General features: G+C 35.1%; 1 protein-coding gene across 3 annotated transcripts in view; it reads right to left on the reverse strand.

The window, feature by feature from the left end:
* RUNDC3B (RUN domain containing 3B) overlaps positions 1 to 13872 on the reverse strand; it is a 116701-nt gene that overhangs the window by 33086 nt on the left and 69743 nt on the right. For all 3 annotated transcript variants that reach the window (XM_072651600.1, XM_072651599.1, XM_072651598.1), the window contains exons 5-7: positions 10469 to 10558; positions 7050 to 7130; positions 5218 to 5386 (exon numbers count right to left, since the gene is read on the reverse strand). In XM_072651600.1, the coding sequence (XP_072507701.1) occupies positions 5218 to 5386; positions 7050 to 7130; positions 10469 to 10558 (340 nt within the window). The remainder of the gene's footprint in view (positions 1 to 5217; positions 5387 to 7049; positions 7131 to 10468; positions 10559 to 13872) is intronic.

A 13872-nucleotide genomic window follows, 5' to 3' on the forward strand; every position in this document is an offset into this window, starting at 1 on the left:
AGCTCATTTTACAGATGAGAGAACTGAGGTACACGGAGGTAAATGTTTTGCCTAGGGTCATACTGCTAGTGTCTAAAGTCGGATTTGAACTCAGGAAGATTGAGTCTTTCTATTCACTACGCCACCTAGCTGCCATAGATGGTCTTATTCTTTGTATGTGTATCCCTAGCACCAAGCACAGTGTAAGTGGCACAAAGTAAATGTTTAATAAATACTTATTGATTAAATGCACAATAAACAGAATAATGTAATCCAAAAAAGCAATAAACAATACTCATGATAGGATTTTATATTCTTCACCTTTTAGATCAATGGCTTTAGAAAATGATATATGAAAGCGCACCTATAACTATCTCACATGTTGACCCTAAATGTAAACATGGGCCATTTGCTCAGGATTGTCAAAAGAAGAGAAATAAGTTGTACGAATTGCTTAATACTTGTTACTGTCCTTTGGTGTCCTTTTCTGAGAGGGCTGGGTGGGACATTATCCATTGTTTCAAAATTTCTCCTTTTTGAGATACCTTGAAAATCAGTCCCTAAATTCTTTTAAAATTATATTGCCTAGCTCTACATGTTATAGATACCATTCAGTCCTCTTTTTCTATTCTGCTTTGTAAAGGGAAATGCTTATCATATTTGCTGTTTAAGTTCAGCATTTTTAAAAAGGTAAAATAAAATAAAATGCTAATATCTCTAGCACAAATTTCTTCCACATGTCTACAGGGGAGTTGTAACTTGTATCACTGGAGGTGTTTACTAGCAAACTGAGTTTGGGGAGGTGTTATTTTTTTGCTTTTTGTTTTTGGTCAGACCCAATGAACAATTTCTAAATTCAACTTTTTAAAAGTAAGTTTTTATGAACATCTTTTCTTTTTTATGTCACCACTGTTTTTCTCAGTATCCCTCTCTCTTTCCGTGAGAATGATTCCATATAATAATATTTTTAAAAAATAAATGAAAAGGAAAAGAAAGGAGAAAGTCAGTAATTGATCTTTAAATTTTAAAGTCTGGAAATGTTTCTTTTTTTCTGTAAAAAGATAAAATGGGAGTGTCTTCTCATCTCCCTTATTTCATATCATGCCTTTTCTTTTTAGTTTTGCAACATTCATTTTTGATTTCTTTTGTGTGTAGTTGTTCTTGTTTCTATTGTTGAAATTATTGTGGATATTGTTTTCTGGCTCTGCTTACTTCACTCTTTATTAATTTATCTAGATCTTTCTATGCTTCTCTGCATTCGTGATTTCTTACAACTCAGTAATATTATTTCCTCCCATTCATGAACCATGGCTTGTTTAGCCACTCCTGATTGGGTAGAAATCTTTATTTCTTATTCTTTGTTTTCACAAAAAGTTCTGCTTTAAATATTTTGGTGTATATGGGTCCTCTCCCCTCTGAGGCTGACAAGTGGCCTCATGGAAACAGGCTTGAGGTCTTTGTTTGTTCTTTCATTTTAGGTCAAAGAGATTAACTTGAAGGTGCTGAATTTGTGAATCAGGAGAATGAACTTCTTGGAGTTGGAGTCTCCATACAGCCCAGCTTAATATTCCAGGGAGTAAGGAGTGAGTTTCAGGAGAGAGCCCAATGGTAACAAACATAAGAATTCATCAGCAGCTTTCCCCCACTTGGAACTGAACTGGGTGAGATCAGTTCATAGTTTCTATACAGCAACTATGCTAAATGTGGGTGCTTTCTTCCCAGAAACCAAGGTTGGATAGGAGAGACTGTGCCCTCAAGGTGTTGGGGGACATTTATACCTACATTCTTGCTGTGTCTTCAAAGTAAATATACTAGTATTTAATACTAGTCAATGGCAGCTACCAGTGGGGAACACATAACCAAGAAGGGTTTGAGCTAATGGTCTTAGAGAAGAGACATCAAAAGCTGCTCAGGACACCACTAGAACCTGTAGAGAGATGTAGCCAGCCTAGCTCTGCTAAAATCAGTGAGAACAGAATGTCCTCCCTACACCAGTTCAAGAATGATTTTCTATCCTCTATGCCATATTGAGCCTGGAATAATCTGTTTTAAATTTCAGGACATCTTATTAAAGACTAAATTGCTGCAGTTTCTTCCTCCAGGTACCCAAAGACCAATGGTCTACCTATGTTTTCCATGCCTACAGCAGCTATAACCTAAAGAAACATAGTAGAACTGGGTTATGATGTAATGAGACCCCTGTTTTTCAAGGAAGTCAGATTCAAGAACCTTTGAGGTAGGAAAGCAGGCACTCCCTAAAAGCACTCTGGTGTCCTCTTCCTGTATTCCTCCTCCTCCCCACCAGCGAGGACAGCCACTCCTCCGTCCTGACATTCTTTTGCCTGAGTCACTCCCTGGTACAGGAAACTCCCTATTATCAAACGTGGTTGGGGATGAGCTTCTGGTTATTCAAATATTAAAGGGTTTTCATCTGTGTACCCTGTGCACAGCCAACTTTCTGTTGGTCTCAGAACATAATAAAGGATACCGAACATCCAAAGTACACTTAGATAATCTAATCTTTCCCATGCCTGAGAAGGAGCTTCAGGATTTTACAATGCCTCTGGGTTAGGATTACATTCAATGCAGCTGTAGGTGTGCAGAAGAGATTTCTTAAAGGCTTAATCGCTTAAAAGAGATTTCTCTGTGAAAGGTCAAATAAATCCATGTTTGAGAGGCAGTATGGTATACTGACCTTAGAGTTAGGAAGACCTTTAAGCATAGCTCTGAGCCCTGATACTTACTAGCTGTGTAACCCTGGACAAATCACTTAAGCCCTTAATTCCCTCTTCTGTAAAATGAGGATAATAATACCCAGAGTACCTAATTTGCAGGGTTGTTTTGAAGTTCAAGTGAGATAATGAGTTTCCTAGAAGTCTTAGTGCAATGTAAAGATTTTAAAACTCAACACTGCACCAAGACTTTTGGGACATCCTGGCTCCATAAAAGAGCTTTCTAAACTTCAAAGTGCTATGTCAATATCAGCTATTATCATTATTATTACTACTGTAAGCTAATTTGGAAGGTGCAGCAACTCCATGATATTATGCAGTTCCAAGAGAGTTTGTGTAAAAAAAAAGTCCAGTGTGGGCTTTCCCAGATCCTTATAAAGATATTTACAAAGAACAAGGGAAAAAAAGAAGTGTATGAGAATTCTAAGGACTTGAGAAGCTGCCAACTGGACCTGGGACAAAAGAGATATCACACTGTTTCCACCAAACTCTCTTATCTCATCTCCCTATAGTCTTTCCCTCTATCCTCATTTCTCTGCGAAAGAACACTGCCATCAGCAAACAGTACTGCAATATTTTTAGTGTCCCTTTTGAGTGCCCAGAGAAATATGTTCAATTTATGAATGAGATCAGAGGGAGGAAAATAAAAACTGGGACACGTGAACCTATACTTTATCACAACACACAAGGGAATGACAATCAGTTTGTCCAGTGACTTCAAGAAGCGCTCTGTGTATTTGTGTGTGTGTGTAAAATAAACATTATCTGTGTACTCAAACTTCAGTTTCTATTTCTACGTCAGTAAAATAAGGAGAATGGGCAAGATGATCTTAAAGATCCTTTCCAGATTCTGTGTCCTATGAAAATTAATAAACAGAATGTGGAAGAAAAGATTAGGCTGTTGAATTATGGCACTAAATTAGGAACTGTCAAACAATAAAAATCTAACTGATGTGGGGGATGAACTCCTCCATTCTTAATTAGAAGGAACAAAAAAACCTAATACAAATGTCTTTTAAGCAAGTACTATAGAAATTATGGGCAGCTAGATGGCACAGTGGTTAGAGTGCCAGGCTTGGAGTTAGAAGGTTTGCTGAGGTCAAATCCAGCTTTAGACATTTACTAGCTGTAAGACCTAGACAAATCATTTAACACAATTTGCCTCAGTTTCCTCATCTGCAAAATGAACTGGAGGAGGAAATGGCAAACCACTCCAGTTTCTTTGCCAAAAAAAACCCCAGATGGGAGCATGAAGAGTTGGACATGACTGAAAACAACAACAATGCTGAAATTATATAGTATAAGTTAGTCTGAGAAACAAAAGATAGCATTACAAGATATACAATGGATGATTTTGTTTACATTAAATAAAAAGGTTTTGCACAAACAAAACCAAGACTAGAAAGAAAGCAGAAAGCTGGGGGAAATTTTACAGCAAGTTTCTCTCATAAAGGCTTCATTTCTCAAATATATAAAAAATGGAGTCAAAATTATAAGAATATAAGTCATTCCTCAATTGATAAACAGTCAAAGAATATAAATAGGCAGTTTTCAGATAAAGAAATCAAAACTATCTCTAGTTATATAGAAATACTCTAAATCATTATTGGTTAGAGAAATGCAAATTAAGACAACTCTGAGGTACCACCTCACACCTATCAGATTGGCTAATATGACAGAAAAGGAAAATGACAACGGTTGGAGAGGATGTGAGAAAATTGGGACTTCAATGCACCATTAGTAAAGTTGTGAACTGATCCAAAGGACTATCAAATTATTCATACCCTTTACTCCAGCAATACCACACTACTAGATCTGTATCCCATAGAGATCAAAGAAAAAGGAAAGGAACTTATATGTACAAAAATATTTATAGCAGCTCTTTTTGTGGTGGCAAAGAATTGGAAATTGAGGGGATGCCCATCAGTTGGGGAATAGCTGAACAAGTTGTGGTACATGATTTTGATGGAATACTACTGTGCTATAAGAAATGAACAGGATGCTTTCAGAAAAACCTGAAAAGACTTACATGAACTGATGCAAAGTGAAATGAGCAGAACCAGGAGAACGTTGTACACAATAAGAACAATATTGTATAATGTTCAACTGTGACTTAGCTATTCTCAGCAATACAATGGCCCAAGACAATTCCAAAGGACTTATGATGAAAAATGCTACATCCCTCCAGACAAAGAACTGATGGAGTTTGAATACAGATCGAAACATACTATTTTTTACTTTATTTTTTCTTGTTTTTTTTAAATCTGTGTTTTCTTTCACAACATGACCAATATGAAAATGTTTTGCATGACAGTACATGTATAACCTATATCAAATTGCTTGCTGTTTCTGGGAGCAGGGAAGGAAGAGAGGGAGGGAGAGAATTTGGAACTCAAAATTTTTAAGAATGTTAAAATTTTTACATGTAATCAGGGAAAACATTATTAAAAATAAGGTTAGGCTGAGGTAAAGGATCATATTAATTTCTGACAAATTGGCTAAGTACCTTTTGTTCCAGGGTTAGTTGATACTTCTGCTTAACTCTCTTACACTTGTTGAACCAACTATTTTCATCCATAACAAAAGGAGGACCAATATTCTCTGGAGTGCTGCTTTCACTACCACTGCTCCCCAAAGTCCTTAATTCTTCTTCATCACTGCTGATGCTATCAGAACTACAAATAAAAAACAATATAAACAAATAAATATTATTTATTTGCAACCTTTGAATGTAAAATTAACTTGTAAAATGGAAAAATCCATGCTATCTAGCTTTAATTTGTTCACAATAAATATTTCTGAACCTAAGTCAAATCAAAGCTTCTCATCTTTGGAGACTTGAGCTGAAGACCTAGTGGGAAGAGACTCTAAAGCTCTGGATAAATATGAACAAGGCCATACACATCCAGAATAGGGATTTTACCATATTGCAGAAACTATACATTGTCCATTCTCAGTGTCTACGACAAATTGTGGCAGGAAGTACTACAATACTGGAAGGAAATCAGACCACTTTCAATAGTAAAAAGTGGGAATGCAGAGTGGTACAGGAAAGCAAATGAAGCCAATGTATATTTCCTCTTCTAAAAATGCATTAATTCAATAATGTGTTTATCATGAGATAACTGACCCTGCACCAATTCCACTAATTGCTCTAAGTAAATTTCCAATTATTCATATGTATTCTTCTTTCACTACAGTTAAATGAACTCAGGTATTTATGGACAATTTCTAAGAAACATGATGATATCCCACAAGGAAAAAATCCAAGCAATATGTTTTTAACATTAATACTTTGGAATACCACGATATTGGTCAATAGAAACAAGAGCAGTCTAATGTTTACCAGCATTAATGCTCAGGCATTATTATAGGAAGAGCATCAGGAATGCCCATTAACTATTTGAAGAATGTTTGCCTGGAAAATTACTGTCCAAAAGAATATGAAACAATTGAGAAAATTAGATGTGTTTTATGGGCTTTGTGACAGCTTTGCCCTTCAGGAGTTTATACCATAATGAAAGATTCTGTACTTTTTCTTAGTATGCTATAAAACCCATTAAACACATTTTACAGTATCTTATTTAACTTCAATTTAATGTGCTGGTAAATGTATGTTCTTTCCATTTTATTGTCATTATTAAGCTATGATGCCATCTGTCAGGTGTACACAATCTGGTATTTTTGGTGATTTTGATCTGTGATATCAGTGTAATGGCTAGAACGATGGACTTGGAGTGAGTAAAACTTGCTTCAGACACTTAGAAGATGGGGGACCCTGGCCAAGCCAATAGAATGTAAATGACCAAAAGGGACAGGGATCACATTTTTGCCTTTCTTTATAATCTTCAGTGCTTAGCACTGTCCTTGGCATACAGAAAGCACTTAATAAATGCTTGTTAATTAGCTTAAGTTCTAGTGGTCAGTTTCCTTATCTGTAATATGAGGCATAAGACTTGATGATATCTACGGGTTTTTTCCTGTAGAATGTCTATGACTCTATGATCATCCTCAGGGTTGATTTGATTCTATCTTTTTATTATGGTGTTTCTAACAGTACTATGTTGGTTATGTGTATAATTTTTCAGTACAGAAATTTGAATTAATTGATTTTTAATGAATTGATAATGATACTACTATTTGAGACCAGTCTATAACAGTTTTTTAATTATTGTAATTTCACAAATCAAAAACAGATATTCATAATTTCTTGACTACAACAGACTGTCAAAGGCATTTGAAAATTTATTAGACTGACAAAAATTTCAAGAAATAAATATGGTATACAGATGTAAAAGAATGTTTCAATATAGCAAAATAACTGAAAAAATGAGATACCTTTGGGTAAACTTCAAATATGGTGTATAATCTATGACAGCTGGGAAGTTGCCATCCAATCCCTCTCCCTTCAGGCAGAAGCTAAGATAAAAAAGCAATCAATAAGAGTTTTACATAAAAAAAATTAAAAGAGGAAGTTTTACAAATAATTTGATTTTGTCGTCAAATTGATGGTGAAATAAAATTCGTATTAAATCATCTTCAGTTAGGTGTTGCCAACTAAAACTTCAAAAGAAACATTTCTAAACTCTAGTGACAAGTCATTTCATACCGTGACAGATTCTACAGTATTAAATGCACCTTACTGAAAAATAATGAAGCCCCACAAGTATTCTTTTGATTGGGAGCTATATTTTCATTTTTCTTTTATTAGATTTTGAAAATTATTTCTACAAGAATGCAAATGTGCTCTCTTTAGATAAATCTTTATACATATTGCATGGGCTTACTTTAATCTTAAATAAAAGTAAGATATTTTGAAGAAAGTTACCAGATTTGAAGAATTAATCTACTTAATGCTGTCTATACAAATTAAGACTTGACTCAGAATTTTAGTTTTGAACTAGACCTGAGATCTTATCAAAGTAAGAAACTGCTGGTTAAGAAACTCTTCCCACCAGTGAAGACTGGAATGTCACACATAACTTAAAGTCTCAAGAGTTGTTTGGAGTCCCGAGAAGCTAAATGACCTTTCTATGGTAACAAAGATGGTATGTGTTAGAGACAGGACTTAAACCTATGCCTTCCTGATTCCAAAACTAGCTCTCCATCCACTGTACCACAGTGCCCCTCTTGGCTTCAAATATTTTAAAATAATAAAAATAGTACCAAAAATGGATAGACATATAATAAATTATCACTGAATCTAACTGCCTTGGGTGCTAGTCTCAATTCCACCATTTACTGGCTGCATGATCTTCAACAAATTATTTAAACTTGCTGGGTCTCAGTTTCTCCACTTGTAAAACTAAGCAGATTAAACTACATGCTCTCTGAAGATACTATGCTGACATCTAAGCTACTGTGTTGCTTCCAAAATTATATGATTCTATATCCCACTGTTTTAGTTGAAATGATCATCATCAAAATAAGAAGATTTCTGACTTTGGGTGACAAGAATTGAGAGTCTTTTAATTGAGAGATATAAAAGTAATGGAAATTAATTTAGTAATAAAGATAATGAAAAAGAAAATTATTAATATTCTAAAAGCAAATAATTCAGACTATTAAGAGAGCACAGGCTGTACAATTGAAGAAAAATCTTAAATTTTTTATTATCCTACAACTCATAATTCTCTAAACATTTTATTCTTTTAGTTCAGCGTGCCTTACCACCTAAAATGAACCTCTATGGGAAGAGCACAGAAATGGAACACAGCTTACATGTACTCACTCTCTTTTCTTTACAAAGATGATTTTATGAGTACATGACACATGAACTTTCAGTTGCTTCTGAGATAACCCAGAGCCATCCATTTTTTTACCCACATTTTTTTGGGGGGGTAGGTTCCTCCTGTGATCAATGGTACACACTGAAGAGATAACCAGTCAATGGTAGTGATGGTATTTGTGTGAAACCCAACTCTTAAAAAGATCAAGCCTACAATTCTAGCAATGTTAGTGTTATGCTCAGTCTAACTAAATTAATCATTCTAGACAAGTTAAGTTGAAAAAGTACCAATTTTCATGAATTAAGATGGGTAGGAATGAGTTAAAAATGAAACTATACTTAATGCAATGAAGGAACAATGATTTTTTTAAAAAAGAATGTTTCTCTCACTTTCTAATGAAAGGAAACTCAGTAACCATGAGCTATCATTGTGTGTTTTTTTTAAATCAAATCCTTAAAAGAAGATTTTCTTTTCCACTTACCTCTTACACCCACTTTATTAACATGATCTCAGTTTTTCTAACTTCACAATTTCTATGGTGTTCTGATACTTCAGAATAATGAAGAAATAACTTTTTTACCATTCAACCTTTTCATTTCATTACATCTCGGTTAAAGATTGTGTATAGTAAAAGCTAAATCAGAAGGAAATGTTGCCTTCAGAACTAAAGTAGGTCAACAAATCTAGTCCTTGTGATTTTGGTGGCACAGGAACTCCCTCCACCAACATAGATTGCAACAGTCTGCGGACTTGGAAAGAGCTGTCTGAGACTCATAGAAGATTAGTAACTTACTCACAGTCACACAGCTTAGAAGTAAGCGTACAAAATGAATTCTGAGTCCAGGTCTTGCTGCCTCCAAGTCCAGTACTCTATCTATTATACAAACTCTATCTCTTTCAGTAGCACTTTAGTTTTGGAACTTCTGATCTAGAAAATCTAACCAAGTTAGTTTGGTCAAAGTAAAAGCCCATTTCCAAGAACATTGTATATAATCTTAGGAATAAAATAAACCCCAAAACCAGAAGGGCTTAGAATAACATGTCAGGACTTTGGTCATATCAGTGTAGAAGTCACTTTAATACACCACTAGCTACTTTAAAGACATTCTCCCCCCCTCACCGCCCAACCTGACCCCCATTCCCCATTCAAGAAAAACTCCTCTAGATGAGACATTCCAGTGCAGGCAGAGGGAGTCAAATTATATTCCAGTGCTTGGTATGAGAGCCCTAAAGATTTGTGCATTGGCTACATAAGAGTTAGATGGCAACTACTTGTCAGTTTCATTTGAGTCAAACTCTCTTCTGAAAACAAACCATCTTTTAGAATTTTTAACTATCAAGGTTTGGAACCCCCCCCCCCCCCCCACAAAAGAATATTAATCAAATACCAGGATCTAATGTTGTGATGAGAGGCAGCTTAGCAAAATCTATTAGAGGGTCAGCTATAGAATAAGGAAGATTCATGTCCTGCCTCGTGACCATGTGCTAGTCATTTAAGTACTCAGTGCCTCTAAATTGCTAAACAATTGCTGAGCTGCACTGGTGGACAGAATTTCTCCCTTTTGAATTTCTACCTAGGTGTCATAGGGGATAGAGTGCCCAACCTAAAATCAGGAAGAATTAAGTTACTAGGGGTGTGATACTGGGCAAGTCATTTAACCTTTGCTTGCCTCAGTTTCCTCATCTGTCAAAAAGGTTTAATAACAACACCTATTATGCAGGGTGACTGTAAGGATTAAATGAGATAATAATTACCAATCAATCAACATTTATTAAGCCCCTACCATGTGCCAGTGACTGACACAGAGTAAGCACTACATAAATGTTATTTATTGTTATTTCCAAATAAGGAGTTCCCTACCTTGATGAACCTCCTCCCCCCATTCCTAAAGAAACAATTCAAACAACATAAATCCCTTTGCATACATGTAAACTAAAAACAATAAAAGAAAAGAAATAGAACTTATTACATTGAAAAAATATATGGGAGAATATTAAAAGCTATATAGAACCCGACAAACTATCTACCTGAAATCAATAGCATTGAGTCCAAGCAGCATGCCAGCAAGCATATTTGCTTCTTCACCCAAGACAATGGCTCCATCTTCATAAAATCTCCTGCAAAAAAGGCAAACAGTTGAATGTGCAAACTCATTAAAAGCAAACAAATTTGGTATAGAGGACAATGGACTCAGTAAGAACTGTGGTTTTTTAAGTGATTTATTTAAAATAAAAACTTACTAGCCTTTGCAAGATATATGAGAAAACATTTACCCATATTCTTTAAAAATTGTTAATGGACCTAGATCAATATTTTTCAATAATTCAGAAATGCTAATTCAATCTATGAAATTCTTTTCCATTCACAGGAGTTTAGCAAAGTTTTTACAAACTGCTAAAACCATAGTTTATACCTACATACTACTAGGTCCTATATTATTTTTATATTACATCTGCCTCCATATTCAGAGTTCTCTGGTTATAGATAAACAGGAAAATGTTTCATTTAAGTAATTTTAAAAAATTATGCTTGGAGTCTGACTTTTCTTAGATCTCAGAATACACATAGATCAATGCTTGTTTTCCATGGATGAATTTTTTTTTTTAGCTACTAAAAAACAAAACAAAACAAAACTCTGGAAAGCCTAACTTTTGCCAAATATTCTAACCTTCAACACTGCAGTGGTGATAGGGTAGATGAGATGCCAGAGCAATGAATGATACATGAAAAAAAGTTTACTGGTCAATATCACTGCCAATTCTGAATAGGAAGTCATTTTGGTCTAAATTCAGTTCAAGGCTCCATTTTTTCACCATTGTTAAGAAGAATATTTCCAAAAAACTGAGAAGTGAATTCTAAAGCACTTCCTAAAATAGGAGACTTCAATGAATTTTAACCTACTATGTTAATGCATCCAAAAGCTGCTGTTTTGTCCACGCTTGGATAAAACATGTTTTACCTCTAGCAATCACGACGACAACCCCTCCCATGCCTCAACTCACCATGTTCTATGAAATTAAGCTGTGTCCCAAGAAATAAACCCTAACCTAGGGGTCAATCTTCTGGTAATGAACTTCTCTGTACTTAATTAGGCTGGGATCTGTATGCATGGCCTTATCATAAGAACCAGAGCAACAGCCTTTCCAGCTTGGTAGCACATGTCATAATCTATGCTTGGCTAGCATCACCTTCAAGAATCAGTCACCTTCATATCATGATGAGGTAGCTAAATAGGACATTAGTAGAGATTTGTTAATGAGATGATAATAAATGGAAACCTTGTAATAAAATGATACTACTGAACCAAAATACAACGAATTTGTTCTAATGAGCTATCATCAGAGGTCTTTAAATTAATATTTACATTAATCCAAGCAATGAAGAATATAATTTGTTTTCATAAGAAGATTTTACTAAATCCTTCTAGCAGTAGCATTTACCTTACTTACTTTTTCACATATATAGAACTGATTTTAAATCAAAGAAGGAAAACAAAAAGAACAATTTACTAATATTTTAATACTTAATATAGATTTTTAAATATACAAAAGACACAGAGAAAATAAAAAACAACCACTTACTCTCTGTCTATAAGGCAAGGCAATCCACTTTCTGGAAGGAGACCCTTACTAGCTGTGAGATCCTGACCAAGTCCCTTAGCCTCCATTTCTTCATCTTTTAAAGGGGATAATAATAGCACCAATCTCTCACAAGGTTGTTATGAGGATCAAATGAGATAATACAGAAAGCACTTTACAAACCTTAAAGGGCTATATATATATGCTATATATTACTAGAGGAAGCACTAAGATATATTGCTAATTCTAAGGGGAAAGGGTATCAATGTCATCTTCTTCAGAGGTCTGTGAGCTATCATCATCATCATTATTTTAATAGCTGTGTTTCAATATAGACGGTTTCCTTTGTAAGGGTGTGTGTTTTGTTCTATGCACTTAAAACCATTCTTCTGAGAAAGGGTCCATAGGCTTCCCCAGACATTGCCAATGGGGTCCAGCAAACACAAAAGATCTTTACCAAGATACATTGCGACTCCTTGCCTGAACCTCTCTCTCAGAATCCCTGGTTTCCTTCATGTGCCACGTGAAGCTTTTCCCTATCACACTAGCTGCCAGCGCTCTCCTTCCAAAATGACATGATTACACATATACACACATACACGTCCATGTATGCATCTCCCTCAGGTACACCATAAACTCTTGTTTGAGGCTATGGACGCTCTCACTTTGTCTATGCCTACTCAGTATCTAACAAGCACACTGTTTAGAGTAGGCTTTTAGTAAATATTAACTGATTCCACAAGGTCCGTTAGTTAGTCACTGAGATAGATGTCCTTTGCTACCAAATTCTCTTGGCTTTTTTACCTTCTTTGGAAGTCTTTGAATGTGCCTTAAACATTGATGCTTTATCACACCTGAAGTATGGATATTTTTTTTTTTTTGCTAGAAACTAAATTCCTAATACCAACAATTTCAAAGGATTTCACACGATTACAAAAAAATATTATCTTTCCCATTTTCTCATGGAAAAATCAAGGCAGAAATGAGATTTGGTCATGTCAACAAGAATATACAACAAATGAGAGAAGAATAAGAATCCAGGGTGACTAATTCAAATAATATTCAAATACACACTTCAGGACATTCCCTTTCTTTCATGAAAAATATTTCTTTGTCCTAAAAAAAATATTTCTACAATAAGCACCTAACCAAAATAACATAATGAGCTTCAAAAATATATTCCAAAAGATGTTACAAAGGAACTGTTCTCAAGCTTAAAAAAACCACAAAGCAAATTAGTTCCAATGGCAAATTAACCCTTTTCTTTAAAAACATTTCTTTGGTTAAAAAGCAAATACATGCAAAGGTCCTTAATCTGAGCAGGAAGAAGCATATTCATTGTTTTTAGAGATACACTCATTATTTCTTATTCTTAAGACATTTAAGGTACCGGAAAAGAATCTAAGAAGCAACATACTACCAAATGTACTTGGTTCATTGATAAAGGATATCTGTAATGGAGGCATAACTGATAGAGTGCTGGACTTGGAGTTAGACCCAGGTTCAAATTCCATTTCTGACACAGGGTATAGGACATCAACCTCTTAGGGTCCCAGGAAACTCTCTTATTATCAGGTGAGGAGCAGTCACAGTTTCGTGTTCCTATGGAGAGTTTCCTTACCAGGAATTCCCATCACCAAAGAAATCACTAGTGGGGACCAGGCTGCACAACCGAAACATACTGGAATTTCATGATGTTCTCCATGATGATGCTTTCCTATGGATTCTATTCTGTACCACTTCCTGAAAGGTCATTTAAACACTTTTGGTCACTAAAGGGCTAAAGTCTTTTGAGTTTGCCCAATGTTCTTTCATAAGCCTACTTCTCATCTATTCACTTTCATACTTGATCA

Source organism: Notamacropus eugenii, chromosome 3, assembly GCF_028372415.1.
Source record: "Notamacropus eugenii isolate mMacEug1 chromosome 3, mMacEug1.pri_v2, whole genome shotgun sequence".
In the NCBI taxonomy this organism is placed as follows: Eukaryota; Metazoa; Chordata; class Mammalia; order Diprotodontia; family Macropodidae; genus Notamacropus; species Notamacropus eugenii.